Consider the following 22500-nt stretch of genomic DNA (forward strand, 5'->3'; position numbering starts at 1 on the left):
TCTCTGTGTTTAGCCCCTTGTGGGTAGTAAAGAAATAGGTATTTCATCTGTCGTTACGTTCTCAGTTCAAATTCTGCCGAGGTCGACTTTGCCTTTCATCCTTTCGGGGTCGATAAATTAAGTACCAATTACGCACTGGGGTCGATGTAATCGACTTAATCCCTTTGTCTGTCCTTGTTTGTCCCCTCTATGTTTAGCCCATTGTGGGTAATAAAGAAATAAGAAACGCTAGCACGCCGGGTATTTTGTCTGTCTTTACGTTCTGAGTTCAAATTTCGCCGACGTCGACTTTGCCTTTCATCCTTTCGAGGTCGATGAATTAAGTACCAACTGCGTACTGGGGTCGTTCTAATCGACTGGCGTCCTCTCCAAAAATATCAGGCCTTGTACCTAGAATAGAAAAGAATATTTTGGCAATAATGGGAATGGTGTGTTCATTTTGAGATGACCGGTTTGTGGCGAACGCACAACTCATACTTTACCATAATATTGCCTGGATTTACCTTGGACTTTACCTAAGAGCATTCGGACTAACATCGATACCCTCTGAAAAATGAAGTGTGAACTTTATTTCCATATTTCCTTACTCTTTACTCTTCTGTTTCATTGTTTATTATTCGTGAATTTTCCATGTCTAGATCTTATATCTGAATATTTCCATGTCTGAATCTTTCATATGTTCTCTGATGACGGAATATGCCATATTCAGACATACTCTATCACTTGGGATATCTCAGAAACAGCTGTAAGACCTCAACTAATTTAAGAATAATATAAAACGATGTATATAACTTGAAATGCTTGTTATGCCTCGGCGTTTGTTGTCCTCTTTCACAAATATATATATATCTACTAAATTGGAAACCTAAATTGGATCCATAGCTCCGTCCCAGTTCCGAGCTTGGAACGCTGACGACCCGTTACAGCACTTACTCAGCGTACCTGTTCGTTTAGATCAACAGTGAACTAAACTCCTATATTCTGTATATATATATATATATATGTATATATATATATATATATATATATATATATATTATATATATATATATATATATATATATATAATATATATATATATATATATATATATTATATATGTATGTATATACTTGATTTCTTCTTCCTCCGTGACGTTACTAACCTACTTCCTTTTACTCCTCACAGGTCTGAAGTGATCAAAAATATCCTCCTGAACTATGACAATCGGATCTCCCCTCATTTTGATCCAGGTAAGAGTATTTTTATATGTTAGATACAGCTATTGAAGAGTTTATCAAAGACCTTCATCTAATCATTTACAATAACAGCTTCTTTGGCTCTCTGTTCTCTTACGAATCGAAACAAAAATATCCAGAAATTAGATGATATAGCTCTAGAAACACGATGTTTGATAAAGAACTCGTGAACAAAGGCATAAGGCAATGATTTGGGGAAATTTTTTTCTGGTACTATTTTAGAAGTAATTTTCTTAGTAAATTGGGGATCCACAATAGTACTTTAAGGGTCCTTGAAAAAATATGTTGTTTTAGATCTTTTTCTCTAAGATTTTACACAGTTCAACATCATTCTAGCCACGGAAACAGGTTCTCTCAGAAAGTTGTATTGCAAACCTAGTCTAGGGAACATGTGAAAAGCAAAATAAGGATTTTAAGTATCAATAAAACTCGTTTTTAAACTACGAATGGCTTTGTGGGGGGATGCCAGAATAAAATAGCAATCAAAGGGATCCATAGACAAAAAAAAGTGAAAATGGCTGAGAACCAGTCATGTAAAAAATTCCCAATGATGTATTTAAAAACAATGTGCTATGGGTTCATACATACACAGGTATAATATTGCGCATGTGCAGGTGTACTAACTGCAGTAATCGTAATTTAAGTAAGCTGTTTTGATGAGGAAGCTTAATAACAAGGAAACATTCCGTAGCTGTCTTTCGAATTTATGGAAATAAAGAAATAAGAGTAATTAAGCGAACGTTGTTTTTGCCGTAACGCATAAAATTTCGAAAGAGATATTTGATTTAGTTCAGTCGGTTGAGCATCAGAGTTCTCGATGTTGTCATGCCTGTGTCTTAAGAAGCTGGTTTAGCAGCCACATAGTCTCCGGTCCAGTATCTTCTACTTTAGCCCTGAATTGACCAATGTTTTGTGAGTGAATATGATAAGCGAAAACTGTGCGGAAGCTCGATGTATATAGAATGTGTCTGTTTGTGTTTGTGTGTGTGTGTGTCCTTCTTCACCACTTAACAACTGTTGTTGGTTTGTTTACGTCCTCAACACTCAGCCGTTTGTCAAAAAGAGACAGATAGAATATGAGCCAGACTTAAAAAAGATAGAAAAGAAAAGAATAGGTGGTGATTTGTTTGACTCAAGTCATCAAGGCAGTGCTCCGGCATCGTCGCAATTGTTTACAGCCGCGCTTGGAATGGAGGTGCGCAGCGTGTGATCGTCGCATTGACCGTAACAGAGAAAGTTGAGCAGAGAATCTGCATCAAATGTTGCAAAAAAGCTTGGCGATACCTGCTCAGAGTCCTATGCAAAATCTTCAGAAATTTTTCATCGTTCTCGATACAGTCAAGGAATTCATTTGAAACTGAAACCCGACTATCTTTTTGGTCAGCTGAAAGCAGTTTTGGCGCAAACTTAGCAGACACGCGTCTCATACCCAAATCTTTTGTTGATAATGGACTAAACTGAACCGTAACTAATCTGCACATCCTCTGATAATTCACGGATGGTGATTCGACGATTTTCCGTAAAAGCTACACGCACATCTGCGATGTTTTTCTCAGTTCTGCTGGTTGCCCGCCTCCCAGAATATTTATCAATATCGGCTATCTTGGAAATGTCTGAACCACTCGTACACTTGTGTGTGGCTCATGCACTCCTCTCCATGACAACTTTCTCTGTCATGGTCAATGCGACGATCACACGCTACGCAACTTCCTTCCAAGCACTGCTGTAAACAGCAGAAGTAAGCTAGAACATTAAAACTTAGTACGCATGCGCAGCAGAGTTTAAGATCACTCTGTGCCAAGCGGTTTCACTCTGCGTGCCTTAGTTTCGTTATATGCCAACATTCCTGATACTTATTGATCAGGCCTCGTATTGCCTTATATAAAGGTAAGAGAACGTGTGCGCATGTGTGAAAAATGTTCAAGTATTATCATCTTGAAAATAATGTCTTTCACCTTTTACTAGTTTCAATCACTGGACGGTGGTCAAGCTAGCGCACCACCTTGAAGAGTTTCAGTCAAACAGGTCGCCCTAAACCCCGTACTAATTTTGTTGTCTGTGTTTGGTGCTGATTCTACTTATTTCATAGGTTTATTTGGCCGAGATACTACTACGTTACGGGAACCTAGACAAATAAAAACCGGTTGCCAAGCGATGCACAAGACACAGAAACACACACACAGACAGACACATATAAATATACGATGGGATTCCATACAGTTTCCATCCACTAAATTTACTCACAAAGCCTTGGTAAGCTCGAGGATATTGTAGTAGACATTTGTCCAAGGTGCTACGCAATGGGACCGAACGCGAAACCATATGATTGGGAAACTAGCTTATTACCACACAGCCAAACCTGCATCCACAGTCTCGCGTGCTTTTCATATCATTTTATCAAGATACTTTAACACACATGTGGCAATATATACATTGTATAGCTGCATCATGTATTTGCATATGCATGTATCGAGTTGCTATGCAGTTCAGTTGAAGGTGGCTTTGTCACTCTCAGTTGTCAGAAGCTAAATAACCCTTGTCACAAAGATTATATTAGATTCTTATGAGATTCGGCAACGGATAGCCATTACAGACCTCCCTCTGTGGTTGTCTTTATCTGTCAGATTATATGCGATTACAAAAATATACATCTCAGAAACTTGGCATTCTTATCAGACTATGACGGATATTCAAGGAATTGGCTACCAAATCAGACAATTCCAAGAAGAATTGTCTGTCTCCTAGTTTACAAAGATCCATGCATACAAATACACATAAAAACATAGATATACTCGTACACACACGCACTCACGCATACACACACACACTCATACACATGTGTGCGTGCAAGCACGCTCGCACTTAGTTCGAAACCAAGCCATAATTTCTATGAAATCCCCAGTGAAATAGGTTTTATGGCAGGCAAACAAATTTTACCTCTGTCATGTCAAATAATTAGCCATCCTTTCCTATTAATGTTATTGCACCTTCACATTGAAAGAATTCCGAGTAGAAATTATATTTACAACATATCACTGAGGTAATTATATTTAGAAGCTTCTATTATGAATACAATTGAATTACAGGAACAATGCACCGACAACACTAGAAAGCTGGTGACATTTTTTTCATACTTATCATCTGCAACGCTTCTAATAAACATTATTCTCTTCGAGATTGTGAGGGAGAGCTTGGTACAATTGTTTCTGTATGTGTTTGGCCATTAAAACTGCGAAAATTTGGTCATAGGCAATAAAAGTCGATATTCTGGTTCAAACAGTAATTTATAAAAGGAAAGAGAAATGGTAGGACGATGGTAGATTTCTGCATAGATTGTCTAAACAAACATTTGTGTCAATAGTAGCAATACGATGCTGTCTATAGATCTGTTAGAAATATTTCTCAGGTTAAAGGCAACTTTTATCATCGTACATCTGATATTATGTTACACGACATCAAGTGACTTAGCACAAACTGGTTTCATATTCAATCGTAAGGAGACGAATGTATGCGGAAGAGAATGAGAAAGTCACACCTTTTCTTTATTGATATTGGGATTATAAACGGAATCGTCTTTATTAGAGTTTATATAATACAGGCTAGAAATTTTGGTTATAAATTTTGGCACAAGGCCAGCAACTTCGGGAGACAGGAGAGCTAAGTCGATTCCATCGACGTCAGTGTTCAATTGATACTTATTTTATCGACCCAGGAAGAATAAAAAGCAAAACCAGCCCCGGTGGCATATGATCTCAGGACGTAAAGACAGAAGTGATGCGGCGAAGCGTTTTTTCCAGCGAGGAACGATTCAGCCAGCCAACTGCCCGCAACTAATATCGGTTTCAAATTTTGGTACGAGGCCAGCAATTTCAAGGGAGGCGATGAGTCGATTACTTAACTGATACTTATTTTATCGATCCCGAGAAGGATGAAAGACAAAGTCGATCTCGGTGGATGGAATTAAATCAGAACGTAAAGACGAAGCATTTTGCCCGGCGTGCGAACTATTTTCTCAGCCCGCCATCTTTATCTCGGATGATTTCGTCCTAAATAAAATATGTCTGAAAAAATACGATGGGATGGGGAAACCAACCATTGAAATCCAGAGAAGTTGGTTTGAACTTAACAACAGACACAAACAGACATAAATGTGAAATATTGCGTCTACCGAAGAAAAATATATTTCCAGTTTCCACACAAAATCACAATTTTGGCTTTGCATTAGCGTGGCTCATTTAACCGGAGGAGATAAGACACAATTTTCAACGAAAATTTCACTAATATTTCAGTTATGCTTTCTTTATAAACAGCCATCTGTAACATAAAATTTTTGCCTCTTACTGACTGCATCTAATTAATTAAATTTATGATTGAGGCTTTTTAACGAGGTTGCCATTCTCATAAATATCTCAAGCGTAATACAAATTGTATGGAAGTCTCTGTAACAATAAACATGTTCAGTTTCTAGGTTTCCTTTCATTGATCGTTGCCTGAGTTTTCTTCGTATTCATAATATACGACGAACTCTATGGATCTAAATCATATTTCCCTCGAGGGGTAACCATTGTTATGTCTTGTATCAATTCTGAACCCAGTCAAGCGCACCAATTCCTTTATATTTGTTCTTTAAAAAGTCATTGGAAAAGACAGCAAATGAAGAAAAAAAAATTGAAATAAAGAAAACCAGAACGATATAGAAATGTCTAATGACGATAGACCAGATAATCGATACAAATAAAATGAAAGAATGAAATGTTTAAAATAACCGATGCAAAACAGAATAAGGGAATTTTTACAATATCATATCGAGTATGTATAGAAGAAGAAGAAGAAGAACATTGTGAGCAGGGGGAGATAAATTATGCCCACATCAGACTATTGACAATAAAACAATAACAAGGATGATGACGACGATGATGAACAAGAGCACTTCGCTGCTGGTGAAGACGATGATGATGATGATGATGATGATGATGATGATGATGATGATGATGATAACAATAATAATAATAATAATAATAATAATGATAATAATAATAATAATAATAATAATAATAATAATAATAATAATAATAATAATAATAATATAATAATAATAATAATAATAATAACAATAACAAGCCGGACATAGTCTTAATTGAGAAAGAAAACAAGGAAAACAAACTATGCTGGATCATAGATATAGCCTGGCCAGCTGACGACAAGGTATGCGATAAGGAAGAAAGAAAAGTCGAGAGATATGACAGGTTAGCTTGGGAAGTTAAGCAGTAGTGATCGAGGAAAAAGGTAGCAGTAGTACCAATAATTGTAGGAGCCCTGGGAACAGTGAGCAAAAATCTGGAGAAGTACGTGGAATGGAACCCCAAGAAAGATGACAAAAGTAAGAATAGGTTTAATTCAGAAAGGATAAGGAAAAGGGAAGACTCAGTAATTATAATCCTGTTACATATTTACCATTGTATTAGAAATTGCAAACTCATCTCATTGCAGATGACTTGTATATCTCTGTTCAGAAGGGAACACTTTTCAGGAAAGGTCAAAAGGAACGCGGAAAGGAAATAGGGGAACTAAGTGGAAGAAAGAACTTAGCTGCTGTTTGGATTGACTAGAAGAAAACGCCAAAATGTAACACACGATAACATTTAAAACAGCCGAGCACTCTTGGAATCCATGAGAAGATTAATGGGTTTCTTCGAAAAAGACAAAACAAAACCAAACAATGGTCTGATGGGAAAATGAATTCGGGAAGTAAATCCGTAACCGTTTAGCATTCAGATTACTCTGTCAAATGTAATAATTATTTATTATTCAGGTTGTTTTGAATGTATTATCTCGGAGCTTGAAGATATCAATGATGTGACTACTTTGTGAATGATATGGTAGGACAGGTGTGAGAGGCTAGATCCACCTGTCTTAGAATATAAAACGGTAGAATATTTGGTCCTGATAGGGTCAGTTTAACTGTTAAAAAGTTAAGAAATGCGAAATTCGGTGAGGAGTTATTTTAAGGAGAACGATATATGCGTTAACTTTCGTCATCAAGTTGACTCCTTTGTAAAGCATGCTGGGAAAATCCAAACCTATTTATGAATCCAAAACCCAAACCTATTTATGGTTAAGAACAGGAAGAATGTGAATGGTCCACTTAATATAGATGAGCTGAAAGCGAATTCTCTTGTTTAACTTGTTGGAAGTATAAGGATGTGCGGCTTTAGGCAAATGATTATACAGTATTATGGAGGTCAGACGTTCAAATGCGATGGTGCAGACATACAACAAATGATATTAAATCAAGCATAAACGATGAAGGGATTATTGCAGGTCGGTAAGATAATGGAAAGGAAGATTAAAGAAAATGTTTCCAAAGTGTACAGGAGAAGAAGAACTGAGAGGACGAGCTGAGCAAAACTAATTGGAGATAATATCAAGTCCGTCAAAAGAAGTAATTTCTCCTCTTCTCCTCTGGCAGCCATCTACTCGCAACACCAGAGGGCGCACACTCTCCTACCCTGATGTAATCTCCAGGGATACAGGCATCCAGTAACAGGACCTCCGTAATGCTATGATGGACCGTGAAGTCTGGCGTAATATAGTAAATTCCATTGTCTCGACCACGGTCGAACAATGATGATGATGAAGTCCGTCAATGCGTAAAGAGACGAAAGAAGTATTGAAAGTTATAATCCTTTTGGATTACAGTGGATCTCGAAGCTATAACAGAATGTAAATATTGGTTTGGAAAACCCCTATCGAAAGGGCTTTTCTAACTCGATATTCACGTGCTATTATTTATGGGTTTATGAGCTTTGAGATATACTGTTCCAAATAAGAATTATTTCACGTTCTCTCGAAAGTTTATAAAATTCTTGATTGCAAGTGGAATTTTTCAACACTCTATCGATTCTAATAATACATCTTTCCAAGAGATATCAATATTATAGAGTTCTGAAAATATAAATTAACCGCTCAGTCATAAATTCAAATGATATCGGAAATGTTTAGCATCGATTTGAGACAGAAAACAAACAACTTCCCTTTCTGACGAGGCACGAACGAGGCATCGATATTTACCGAGTGACCATCATTAAAGGACGCTAGTAGTTTCGTTTCCTTAAATTAGTATTTGTTGCTGCTATGTTAATTGTCCTCTCCAGTCATCCTGTTGCTTCTCTTTCAAATTTCTATCAATGTCTAATACCAAGACGGAACACATCGATTAAACTTTGAAAATACTGAGCAAAAACTTCAAAAGAGTGAAGAATACATTACAAAAAGACAGAAAGAAAAGTAAAACGAGAAAGAATCCTTAAAAGAAGTGAAAAGAACAAAAAAACCATGAAAGCAAAAATGAATAGAATCTTTTGTGAAACCCGAGTATTTGCAGCACTTCAGAAGACGTCTTCTTCAACAGATCTTTCAGTATGCACGTTTTTTTGTTTTCTTTTCCGTAACTTTACAAATAGTATAAAGAGTTTTATTCAATGTTACTGACGTATGTTACATAAAACTATTTACACGGATGCTTTTCTTGTGTCAATAACAACATTGAAGTATTTCAGTGGAAGTGCTTTGCAGAAGTATGTAATACAAGCAAAGCAGGATAGAGGAGAAATGACACCTCCGACAACTGATTGATCAAACATGAGCGAATGTCGATCGGTTGTGCAATTTCACTTCAGTTCACACTTTATGATTGAGTGGACGATGAAACTCGTGCATTATTAGTGTTTTTTTTTGTTCTATTTAAAAACATGAAGCCTTGTCATGGTATAAGAAACGGTTATATACAATATCCCTTTCTTAAATATTACAGCGAGGTTTATAAAAAACGCGAATGGTTTACAGAGACAGAAAAAGTAAACCAATGCTCTGTTGTCTGTAGAAGTTCCATTGGGATATAATGAGGAAATAACTGCTGGTAGGGATATTGTATTTCGTTTAACAGCTTCAGTTTTATATACTACCAAGTGTATTAAAAGCTTGTAAGTCAATGCTATGTCCTTTTTGTGTTAGCAGCACGATTCAATTATTTTAAAGATATATCTACAGATTTTTTATAGAGGTTAGAGACAACACTGAAAGTTGAGACGTTTCGTATACGAATACGTCTATGTAAACAGTGCAATCAAAGACAGAAACAGTAGGTGATGGGTGTATATACATATTTCAGGAGATATTGCTCTTTCTTCAGTGCCACATCAACGCATTTACCATCCACGAACACATCACTTAAATAGTGAATAAGTTAAGCGATGTAATACTATTTGAGGAGCGGGTTTATAATAAGCTACGCAGATAAACAAATATATTTAATATCATGTAGTTAATATATTTCAGGTATCTGATTTGTTTATCTTCAAAATTGCCCCCTCTCTCTATATTTATACATTTATAAATATATATATATGTGTGTGATGAAGGTATATGTACCTGTGAGCTTGTACTCTCATCGCCTGACAAGCGCTGTTGGTTTGTTTACGGCCCCGTAACCAATACGTTCGACTAAACGCTTCAAGGCAGTGCCCCAGCATGACCACAGTCCAATGACTGAAACAAGTAAAATATAAAAGATCTGCAAACACTCATTTATGTACACAGGCTTCCATACAGTTTCCATCAATGGATTTTCTCTTCTGAAGCATCGGTTAACCTGAGGTTACGTAAGGAATCTTTTGCCTAATCGAACCCGCGACCACATTGCCGCGAGGTGGCTAATGCATGACATTTACTTGATGGGGGACAAATATCACAACCTCCTATTAGCGTCTGTTTCACAGTTGAGAGATTTCCGCATTAACCCATCTCTCCTGAAATATATGAAAATAATCTTTTTTCCAAGAATTCTGTTATCCTCTGAATATCAATGCAGATTGCATCGTGTATCTAATATGGTCGAGTTAATTAAATATAGATCCTAGAAAAATCCATTCATTGCCAATATTCCTATCGTTGTCATCAGCGATGCTGTCGTAGTAGTGGTCGTCATCGTCATCATCATCATCATCATCATCATCCATCATCGGAGATTTGAGAAAATGCAATGGTAAATCTGTAAATATTACACAATCCAAAATTCAATCGAAAAATGTTTAGCCGGTGGCCAACCGACAGCAGCGAGGACGTCTTCCATGAATTAATATCTTGTAGCCAGGTCATTGTGTCCTCCTTCATTCTTTTCTGTTTCTCGTGTGCACGGACGGACACACACACACACACACACACACACACACACACACACACACATACACACACACACACACAACACACACACGCACACACACACACATTCACACACTTCTCTCTCGCATGACTCTTTGAATCCATATCTTAGTATATTTTCTCTCTCTCTCTATATATATATCTATCTATCTGTCTGTATGTATGTATGTCTGCATGTCTGTCTATGTATCTATCTGCCTAACTATCTATCTATCTATCTTTCTATTTATGTATGTATGTATGTGTATATATATATATGTATGTATGTATGTATGTATCTATCTATTTGTGTATATATGTATACATTCCAGTAACAGACAATTTTCTCTTCAATTTGTCTCCATTTTCTTATTTTCATACAGCTTCCGTTCCCGACTTCCGCCAGACATTTACACACGCTAACAAATCTCTTTCTTTCTACCTCTGTTTCTTTCCCTTTCTCTCCCCCTCTCTCCCTCTCACCCTGTCTCTCTCTTCTACTTTCTCACTCTCTCCTTTGTCCGAAGTTAATCATAGTCTGCTGCTACGTTCGTCAGCGTTCTGCTATGACAATATAATCTTTTAAAATACACTGAACCAAGGAACAAAGGTGGAGCCCCTACCTGATCTCTTCACCAGCTGGAAGTAAAGTCATTAGGAAAGCACATTTTACTCTATTAAGCGAACAGCGTTAAATAATGATCCAAGATAAAAGTGAGTTTTTAAAAATTAGTCACAACAGGAAAATCTTTTGACCATAGCTCCACTTAATTATACAATAACAAGTAAAACCAGAGAGTATTTATTGAATAAAATGGGGAAGATTAATGTGAGCTCCGTAAAGTTGATTAGAGCTGCGTATTGTAAAGTTGCGTTCACCTTATACAATAGTAAATTATGGAGGAATATTTTGTGCACCAAGTTTTAAATAGGATACACCCGGGATTTGAACTCGGCACGTGGAGTGCTAGGACACTAGGACAAATACTGCAAGGTCAATTTCCAACAGCCTGAAATATCTGCCAATCCGCCATTCTGTTCAATTTATGGTATGAGAACGTCTTTGGATTTTGGATTTTTAAAAATATATATTCCCGATTAGAGCTTTCGTTTTGGAAGTGACTCATTTGTGCTGCACTGATAAGCGGCAATTACAACGAATTACGAATCTGTCGTTTCTCGTGGTCACTTCTGAAGAGATTTTCGTTTCGCCTAGCTCCAAGTATATTGTATCTTTTAACGCTAAACTTCTTGAAATGGAATTTTCCCAGGTAAAACAATCGCAGCCTCTGTCGGTTATACAACGCACGCACATTATATGTTACTCATAATATGTACTTTGATGTCTTTTCTGCGGCACAGGTTTCAATAAATGCAAGTTTGATGGAGGAACGTTTGCAAAATTGGAAAGATGTAGAACCTTTTCTCGTCTGTATGACTGCAGAATATTGTTAGTGATCTGTGAAGTGTGAGATTGAGTATCACTTTGGCAAAAGCGAACCCTTTGCAGTTTATCAAGGGAAGTTATTTTCTATCCAAACTGTCTTCAAATGGTTTGTGACAGTAAGTCGTGCTGAACAATTCCTTCCATTTACAACCAAGGACTCCTTCATAAAATATTCTTTGGGTGAAGTTCTCTTGGATGCGTTAATAGCAACAACAATAATAATATCTCTCTAGAGAATCTATTTCTTATCTCCAGTCATGATCTGTTTTAAAAATATTGCTCTCAGAGAGTGCGTGTATGGAGGGGTTCACAACTATCAAGTCCTTATTGATGACATGCTGTTCAAAGAGCAAGAGGAGTCCATTTTCTACTCAATGACGTGTGTATACACACACACACACACACGCGCGCGCGCGCGCATATATATATATATATATATATATATAATATATATATATATATATATATGTAGCATGGAACTCATTAAAACTTCTTGTATTCTTTACGTTTCGAACTTTATCGATTACGATGTAGTTTGTAGTTCCTAGATTTCCATCACGATAGAATTATGAAGATTCACAATGCTTCCCTTAAATTTATTAAAACGCTCTCCCACTGTCGCCGCAAGGTAGATTGCAAGTGTTGCCTGTAGCAGTTCGCCATCCAATTTAGAATGACAACTTGATGTAAGGTCAGCAAACAAATTGAAACTTTCATGGCTGAATCTTTCAAATCATTTCTTGCAAATTCCGTCATTCCCTACATCTTCACCGCATTTCCATGAGGATGTGGGCAGGACATAAGCTACCAATCCACTCCTGACAAGAATTGTCCTTTACATGTGTCACAAAGTTCAATCGTTTTCTGGCTACATCCTGTTATAGAAAGTAGGTCCAACTGCCTGGCAATTAACCAGGCGTTGCGTCTCAAATGTAAGCACGAGGAAGCAGACGTTTAGGAGGGTAAACTGGGCCCCAGAATCCCCTACCGTGTACTTTTAAAGGAAAATCATGGACTTCAGATATTATATATTACAAGCAAAGAGTAAAAAATAAATTCCTATACTTTGTGTGTTGTGAATACATATATATGCGAATATATATATGCATGTTGTGAAGGCGCGTGGCTTAGTGGTTAGGGCATTCGGCTCACGATTGTAAGGTCGTGAGTTCGATTCCCGTCCACGCGTTGTGTCCTTGAGCAAGACACTTTATTTCATATTGCTCCAGTCCACTCAGCTGGCAAAAATGAGTTGAACCTGTATTTCAAAGGGCCGGCCTTGTCACACTCTGTGTCACGCTGAATCTCCCCAAGAACTACGTTAGGGGTACGTGTGTCTGTGGAGTGCTCAGCCACTTGCACGTTAATTTCACGAGCAAGCTGTTCCGTTGATCGTATCAGCTGGGACCCTCGTCGTCGTAACCGACGGAGTGCCCCGAAAAAAAAATGCATGTGAAATTTATAATACGATAGCTTTCTCAACAGAGTGAGTTGAAGATCGAACGTAGAGATATTGTCATTATTAACGATAGTAGTAGAAGAGTATTAAATATGAGGTATACAGGAATTGAGTCTCGTTCGCTTACATAAGAATCGGTTTGATTTTCATGCAGTTGGATTTCACAGCTAGAATAGATATATACGAAAATGGCATCGTATTTATTGAAATGTAAATCACCAGGAAAATTTAGAAAGCACACATTGGAAAGAAAAAATGTACAAGAAGTTTTCTTAACAGAAATATGTCCTATCGTGATGGAAAACTAGGAGTTACATACTTACAGATAAAGTTTGAAATGCGAAGAATACAAGAAATTTGAATGAGTTCCATGCAAAGTTCCAATTCATTATTATCAACCAAAAAGAAGCATATGTATATATATGTATGTATATATATATATATATATATATATATATATATATATATATATATATATATATATATCACGCGAGAGAAAAGTTCCTCGGTAACTCACTTGGAGTAACTACTTTAACTGGAAGAAAGCTCTCAGCAAGAAACGGAAGTACTACGTATTTTCAAATCATAGTTGTTGAATTCATACACGCGCAGGTACAAGCACAGATACATAAACATATGTCTACATACGCACATACATGCATGTGTTTGTGTGTGTGTGTGTGTGTGTATGTACGCACAATATATGGGGGTGCGCGCGGCCGTGTGTATGTAAGTGCTTGTGTTTGCGTTAGAGCTTTTCACAATCCCCCCACCATTATTTATGTTACTTAACATACTTTTCATGGAAGAGATTTTCGGAGACATCTTCGTCAATTTTTCTCGTTCGACAGATCCATTGCATTTTCATTAGAAATCCCGGATATTGCATTCTATGTAGGGTGAACGTCTTTCGAATCTTGTATCGAATGAAGATAGAGTGCTTGCTTTTTAGGCACAGCAGGAATTTTCGTTTCAAAAGAGAAGTAACGGACCTTCTAAGCTATATTTAGCAAACTTATATACAATCCCCCAAATAACACCATTAGCATCAGACATTTATTTTTTCTTAATATGAAGTGGGTAAGACTCTTTCAGTTCCTTGACTTTTCATAAAAGTACACGCATTTACACAAACAAACAATCACGCGCATCTTCGGGCACCCTCCCCCCACACGTATTATATATATATATTAGCATGTGTGATTGTGTGTGTCTATATATATATATATATACACATATATATACTTGAAAGATATGAATAGGTTTTCCACTTTAATAATTAGATGTTTATCTAATTATTAAAGCGGAAAAATTATCAGTAAAGCCATTTCTGTTCATGTTTTCAAATATATAATACTGTTGCAAAGACTTTCTCTTTCTAATTCTACTCTGTGTGTGTGTGTGTGTGTGTGTGTGTGTGTGTGTGTGTGTGTGTGGTGTGTGTGTGTGTGTGTGTGTATGTGTGTGAATGAGTGTGTGTGTGTGTGCGTGCGTGTGTATAGATAAATATAGAGATAAACAGATAAGTAGATAGATAGCTAGAGAGACAGACAGGCACACAGACAGACAGACAGACAGACAGATAGACAAACAGACATACAGATAAACAGACAGACAGACAGGCAGACAGATAAATAGATAGATAGATTGATAGATAGATAGATAGATAGATAGATAGATAGATAGATAGATAGATAGATAGATAGATAGATAGATAGATAGATAGATAGATAGATAGATAAACCGACATTTTGTAACTGATTCTTTCACTTGTATAACGTTGAAACTGTTCAACGTTATATTAACTTAAGCTTTGTAATAATTCGCTAAGATGCCTCTCTTACGTAGCGAAACAATACTGTTTTGAGCTGGTAAAAATTAATACAAACACTACAAGTGATATAGAGAAAGCCGACGTTTCGGATGCTAGTCTTTCTTCGGAAGAAGGGAAAAGTGGATGTCTTTTTAATGGGGTGTAATATTACATGGTTGGTGCATAGCTGCTTTCTACCAAAATGCTTTTAGTTATGCTCTATGTCACCTTTTTTGTCCAAAAATCAAAAATAAATATGGTATTATTAATAATCACACGGTTCGAGAGAAATTATTTAGTCGCATAACTGAATGGATGTATAAAAATGTTTTTAGATGAAACTATTTGGGGTACCCATTGACACCGAAATGAATAAATTTGTGTTTCTGTGTGAGTGCGCGAGCGCGTGTGTACTCATATTTCTTCGGAGCAATAACACCAGTAGAGATAGTATGGTAGCGGTGGCGGTGTGGTATCGACAGTTATGCTCTTAACAAAACGAAATTCTCTTAGATCCATCGTACATTTACACATCCCGGATATGACATTTCATACTGGAATAATATAATGTCGATGTTATTTCGAATCATGCCTCGCTGCTCTTTGTTTCGTTTTTTTTTTCTTCTCTTCTTCTTCTTCTTCTCTCTCTCTCTCTCTCTCTCTCTCTCCACGTCTACACTTTCTCTTTCTTCTCTCTCATCCACAACATGTGTCTATGTTTTATCATCGAACGAATGAACAAGCCATCATGATTATTTTTGGCATAAATTTATCTAAACATATCTCCAAAATAACATTATGAACGCTTGGCGACCTTTTCTAGTTCAATGTAAGAGTCTCGTCTACGACAGAGTTTGTCATAAAAGTATTTTTAGATACTTACAATTGAATGAGAGAGGTTATAGGAGTTCAATATCAAGTAGTGTCAACCAAGGACCGTATAGTTCTTTCTGCTAAACGAGGACTTTCTAGTGTATCAAAATTGATTTAAGCATGTGTTAAATAAGGACATTTATAAAAGTTCATTATTGATTCAAGATAGCGTCAAATGGTTGGTTTATACGAGTTGTATGTTTGTTTCAACGAGCATTAGTCGAGGACAGAATAGGATTCGGTATGTTATTGATTATAAACTGGTGTTTTTAGGAGTTCGCTATTGATGTGAAGCAGTGTTAAATGGGTAATTTAGAGTTCTTCAATATTGATTTAAACCAAATAAAGACTTGAACGGAATCCGATTAGGATTTCTTAGGTCTTAGATCTGTCACGAATATACATGACCATTAAGCCGAAGTTCATTCGGTTTCCATGGTTAATGAGCAACCGAAACTACAACCGTCCGCTTCCACATCAGTCCGTCGCAGAGTTAACTCCCAGTTTTAGCTGCAACTCATTTCCAGGTTAGTGGATTTGGTCGACCTAAAAATCAAGTTGTTTTGCTCAAGAACAAAACGTGACACCCGGTTTGGGAATCGTGACTCCAACGCACTGTCCACTCGGCCACGTGCCTTCACCGGTAGAAATTCGAACAGCGTTAAATAAGGGTTTTATAGGACTTTAGTGCCCATTTAAGTAACGGCAAGAAAAGACTTTAAAGGTGGTCAATATAAATTTAACTAATGTTTATTAAAGATTTCATGACCAGTTTTTACTTTGTAATAACGATGTTTTAAAAATCCCACGGGTTAGATATGTTAAATAAATTATTTGAATTACTTACAGAGATATGAAGATCAATGTCTTTAACAGACAAGAAACAGAGTGTTATTGCTTAAAAGTCTATGGTAAATGAGGGAGTTGACTGGAGGTGCCCTTCTGCTACTTCTTTTCAACTGGGCAGCGATTTTCTGATTAGGCGGCGAAACCGAATCGTGAATCGGTTTGTCCCAGAGCTTACAGCTTACTTACGGTCCTTCTTGAGTTTATTTCTTATTGATGAATGGTGGTTAAGATTAGAGTTTGCATTGCGAATGAGTAATTAGATAAGTCTTGGAAATGTCAGGATTTCAGAAAGGAAGAACTACAATCTCAGTGTCTATGGAAATATAGCATTTTACAGAACTGTCTGATCCATGTCAACATATGATAGACTTGTGATGAAACACATGCTGATCATGCATACACACATACACACGCAAGCATACACAAGAACACACACACACACACACACACACACACACACGCACACACACGCACACAAAACACGTATTAGCATTACATACATTCACACACATAGGCGCATAAAGTCACATAGGTTACACACATACAGTCCATGCATACTCACACAAACACATGCACACACACACACACACGCACACACATGAACACTCACATACACACACGCACACACATTAACACACACATACACACACACACACAGACGTATCTGTTCAAGATGTCTCAATTATATAATATAAATAATCTGTCAATTTTCAGCCATTCTTAGAGTGAGTAAAAAAAAACACAATCTTGTCGAAACGTTTGAATGTTTAATGACCAATGTCATTAAAATAACCAGAAGATGAAAAGAATTTTCCGTCTTCAAAATATTCTCGTTTTTTCCGTGTCTAGTTTTGAAAAATACTCAGACCATCTTTGACAGTTTAAAGTTGTTGATCGACAATTAAGTAGGAATTACGTCACACAACGAAGTGAGAGGTTGTTGCTCTTGTTGTTGTTAGTTACTTCTGGGTTACGCCGAATCGATCAACTCTGTAACGAAAGTGTTGCAGCTCTTAGACTGCGGCCATGCTGGGACTCCGTCTTGAGGAATTTTGGTCGAACGAATCGACCGCAGTGCTTATCATTCTTAAGCCTGCAACTTATTCGATCCTTCTGTATTTGCCAAACCGCTAAATTAAGAAGACGTAGACACACCAGCACAAGTTGTCAAGCAGTGGTAGGGGACAAACACATGCACACACACACACACACACACCACACACACACACGCACACACACACACACACATTCACACAGACATGTATGTATGTATGTGTATGCACGACGGGTTTCTATCAGTTTCTGTCTACCGAATCCACTCACAAGACTTTGGTCGACCCGAGGTTATAGTAGATGGCACTTGTGCCACAGTGCCACGCACTAAGACTGAACCCGGCCAGGAAGCAAACATCTTACAATGCTGCCATGCCCGCAGCTGTGATAATCTTATTATCAAGCGCTACATACCTGGGACTTCATTATCGTATATAAACCATGCTTAAACTGAGGTGCTTAGCTGCTCTCTTTTACAGGTGCAGCGACTGCGTCTAGGCTTTCTCTTTAAAAAGATATCAGCAACGCGAAGAGTGCAAATGGCGAATGCGTCCGATTTTCTGTAGGTTCCGATGAAGATTAGATTCTGGTATATAAAGACGTGTTTAGTTGTTGTTCCTGGTGTTATTGTTCCGTTTGTTGCGAATCGTAGTTTTTTTAGTGATGATGGTCGTTATGTTTCCTCAATATGGCGTGACTAATGTTATGTTTCTCGATGTCGCCCCGTGATTGACGAAAGAATGCGCAGCGGGGATTCAGGTGTATAGCTGTATTGAATAGAAACTGTGTGTATATTGTTGTTACAGTTGTAATACTGTCAACTATCGATTTTATAGAAGGATATGTCTTGTGTCATTTTATCAGTTGGGTTATATGTGAAGTAGAGTTTCCTAATCACTCGAAATAATGATACGCAGATTAATTATGTGACTGATCATCACTGGTCAAGTGTTCTGTTTAATTCTTTAATCGTAATTTTATTACACACGAAATGCATGTTTGAAATCTTGAAAAGTTAGTAAAGTGGTCCTACAGTTATACAAATCTCTTAAAAGAGAATTGTAGAGGGATGCTGATTAAAACAAATTCTTGGTTAAAATGAAATGTTTGAAACCTTTAAGACGTCTGATGGCTTTAGCACTGCCACACCTTTCAAGCAGTTTTATGATTCCTTTAAAAACTTAAATTTCTGAAAGGGAAAAAACGGAAATTAATAAAGATGTATAATTAGTTAATTTGAAGGTTCCTGAACTGTGGAATGTAGTTGAAGACTTGCCCAACGGTAAAATGGTTAGGAAACGCTGTTATAGAGAAAGTGATATGCTGGCTATATAGTTTAGCGGTGATTCCGTAAAATTTGTTTTGTGAGTTTTATTATTTGTTGGGTTAGGAATGTATAGTTTGTGCTGCGTTCATTGTGTGACTGCATTGAAGCTGTTTTGCGTAGGTTGCAAGGTTTTCTTCACCAGGCTTTCTTTGGACTTTATGAAATATTGTGAGCTCTGTTGTGGCTTTAAAATTGTAAGTTAAAAACTTCTGTATCATACTTAGATCTTCAAATATTTATGGTACAATTTTACTAAAAGAGGTTGAAGTAGGGTTTGCAATCCGAATTCATAAAACTCTCACCAGTAACGCCTACGCAAATAAACGCATCGAATGGAGGGTTGTCGCTTGGGTGATGCAAACGTGTCGTCTGTCAGGAGTAATGAACCCCAAACAAATGGTGGAGTAGCGACGATCTACTACTACTACTACTACTACTACTACTACTGCTGCTGCTGCTGCTGCTGCTGCTGCTGCTGCGACTACTACTCATTGTAATTTTATCCCCTTCCAGGTATTCTTCGGGTTAAATCAAAGTAGAGTGGGGTTTCGTTCTTTGCCTTCATAATTAAATCTGATTATTTGTTTTTTTTTGTCTTTTTACTTTGTTAGTCTGTTCAGTCATGTCTCAGCTGATTTTAGTTACGTCGGGGTCGTCGTGTACCTTCTTTGGTAGACTTTTTTACCGTTTCTTTTTCCAGCAGATATAGCTACTTAATCGTTTCTGGAAATATACTTAAACTTGGCAAGGCCCCTCTGTCAGAAATTACACGGTAATTTGTCTCACAGCAATCGTTGTTAGAGTTGACATGGTATAAGTATTCTTCCGTTATTTCAATTTTGTAATTATTCCAGTTTCTATTATTAGACCAGAGCGTTCGAATCATAGTTGGCTCTAGGCCTCTCTTTTTGTTGTCTTGTGGTATTATTCGCCACAAAATATTATTGTCCTCCATTATTTTCTCTTTAATATATTTAAGAATTCAGTTATAATTTTTGTCAATGAACAGCATTATGATAGAGTTAATCCTGCAGCTATTAAAGTATGAATTAACAATTAAACATGTAAGTCAACCGAAAGGTTCCAAATCAACCGAATTCTTAAATTTATACCTGTAATTAAATCACATTATGATCCCGTTTCTATACACCTCTCATTACGTCGAGAACTCTGATTAATAAATTGTATGCAGATTACTTAATACGCCTTGTAAATCATTCATCCATTAATACTGATCATTGATTTCATTATCACACAATTAAAATTCCATACTTTCATAACCAAACAGCTGGAATGAACGACCGGTAAGAAAGGTTCTTAACTCTATCATTAAGTTCAATCAAATACGTCGCCGAGTTTTACAGGTTTTCATTTCAATTGCCCAAACTAGCCAACAATCCGTGTGAGCATCGCAGTAACATATTCACCAGACGACACCACGTTATACATTATAATAGCACTAATAAAGCGGCGAACCGGCAGGAACATTAGCACGCCGGGTGAAATGCGTAGCCGTACTTCGTCTGCTGTTACGTTCTGAGTTCAAATTCCGCCGAGATCGACTTTGCCTTTCATCCTTTCGGGGTCAATAAATTAAGTACCAGTTACGTACTGGAGTCGATGTAATCAATTTAATCCGTTTGTCTGTCCTTGTTTGTCCTATCTGTGTTTAGCCCATTGTGAGTAGTAAAGAAATAGAAATAGGTATTTCGTCTGCCGTTAAGTTCTGAGTTCAAATTCTGCCGAGGTCGACTTTGCCTTTCATCCTTTCGGGGTCAATTAAATAAATACCAGTTACGCACTGGCGTCGATATAATCGACTTAATCCGTCTGTCTGTTCTTGTTTATCTCCTCTGTATTTAGCCCCTGAAATAGGTATTTCATCTGTCTTTACGTCCTGAATTCAAATTCCGCCGAGGTCGACTATACCTTTTGCCTTTCATTCTTTCAGGGTTGCTAAATTAAGTACCAGTTGCATACTTGAGTCGATCTAATCGACTGGCCCCGCTCCCCCAAAATTTCGGGCCTTGTGCCGAGAGTAGAAAAGAATATCTAGCATTAATTGCACAAACATTGTCCACTTTCTTTTATCGCAACTTAAATACAAGTCGACGAGTGGGCATCAAATTAGAGGAAGATATACAACTACAAAAGGCATCTACCGAAGAGTTACAACAAGAAAAAGCAGTCAAAACCCCTCAAATATCTTCGTTCTCTCTTAAAGAAAGGGAAGATCACAACGACCAATGTAATCTTATCGAAAAAGACATGGAGGTCGAGTCATATTCGAAATATCTTTGACCATAGATTCGCTCAATCAATGTTATCTTTCATGCTTTACTTGTTTCAGTCATTAGACTGCGGCCATGCTGGGGCACCGACTGGAATGATTTAATCAAACAAATTGACCCCAGTACTTTGTTTTTTGTAATCAGCTTCGTATCCTATTCCTTTTTTTTATGTCGACCAGCTAAGTTACGGAACAATAAGAGCATATCTTTAATAATTACGTTTAATAATCAGCTGAGACAATGATGAACAGATTAACATGAAAAAGAAGGCATCGAATCAGAATTATTGGCAAGGTTATTGCTACGATCAATGATACATAGGAGCACTCCGTCGGTTACGACGATGATGGTCACAGCTGCTACGATCAACGGAACAGCTTGCCCGTGAAATTAACGTGCAAGTGGCTGAGCACTCCACAGACACGTGTAGCCTTAACGTAGTTCTCGGGGATATTCAGCATGACACAGAATGTGACACAGACTGGCCCTTTCAAATACAGGTACTACTCATTTTTGCCAGCTGAGTGAACTGGAGCAACGTGAAATAAAATGTCTTGTTCAAGGACACAACGCATCGCCAGGAATTGAACTCATGACTTTGCGATCTTGAGTCGAATACCCTAACCACTAAGCCACGCGCCTTCCCAAAGATACAGACATATAACAATGGATATAAATTATCATTATTTGTACATGTGGTCATCCGTATTATTACGGTTGGAGCCGTTGTTGCAGATATATTTGATCTTATAGTTGTGCTTCATTATTTACTTGTAGATTTAGTTCCAGTCGGAGGTTTGTTTTGAGTTTAGTAGCCTTGCTTGTAGTTGTTTCTGTACTAGAATTAATAGTAGTTGTAGTAGTAGTAGTTAGACGTGATTTTCGTTTCATCAGCGGTTTTAGTAACAACCATCGTCACTGTTACAGCGGTGATTTTAGTTATAGATGTGTT

The 22500-nt window shown here is 37.3% G+C and overlaps 1 protein-coding gene across 1 annotated transcript in view; it reads left to right on the forward strand.

The window, feature by feature from the left end:
• The window catches only part of LOC115218578 (glycine receptor subunit alphaZ1), a 208054-nt gene that overhangs the window by 95838 nt on the left and 89716 nt on the right, over positions 1-22500 (forward strand). The window contains exon 4 of the mRNA XM_036508505.1: positions 1168-1232. Within this exon, the coding sequence (XP_036364398.1) occupies positions 1168-1232 (65 nt within the window). The remainder of the gene's footprint in view (positions 1-1167; positions 1233-22500) is intronic.

Source organism: Octopus sinensis, linkage group LG13 (assembly GCF_006345805.1).
Source record: "Octopus sinensis linkage group LG13, ASM634580v1, whole genome shotgun sequence".
NCBI lineage: Eukaryota > Metazoa > Mollusca > Cephalopoda > Octopoda > Octopodidae > Octopus > Octopus sinensis.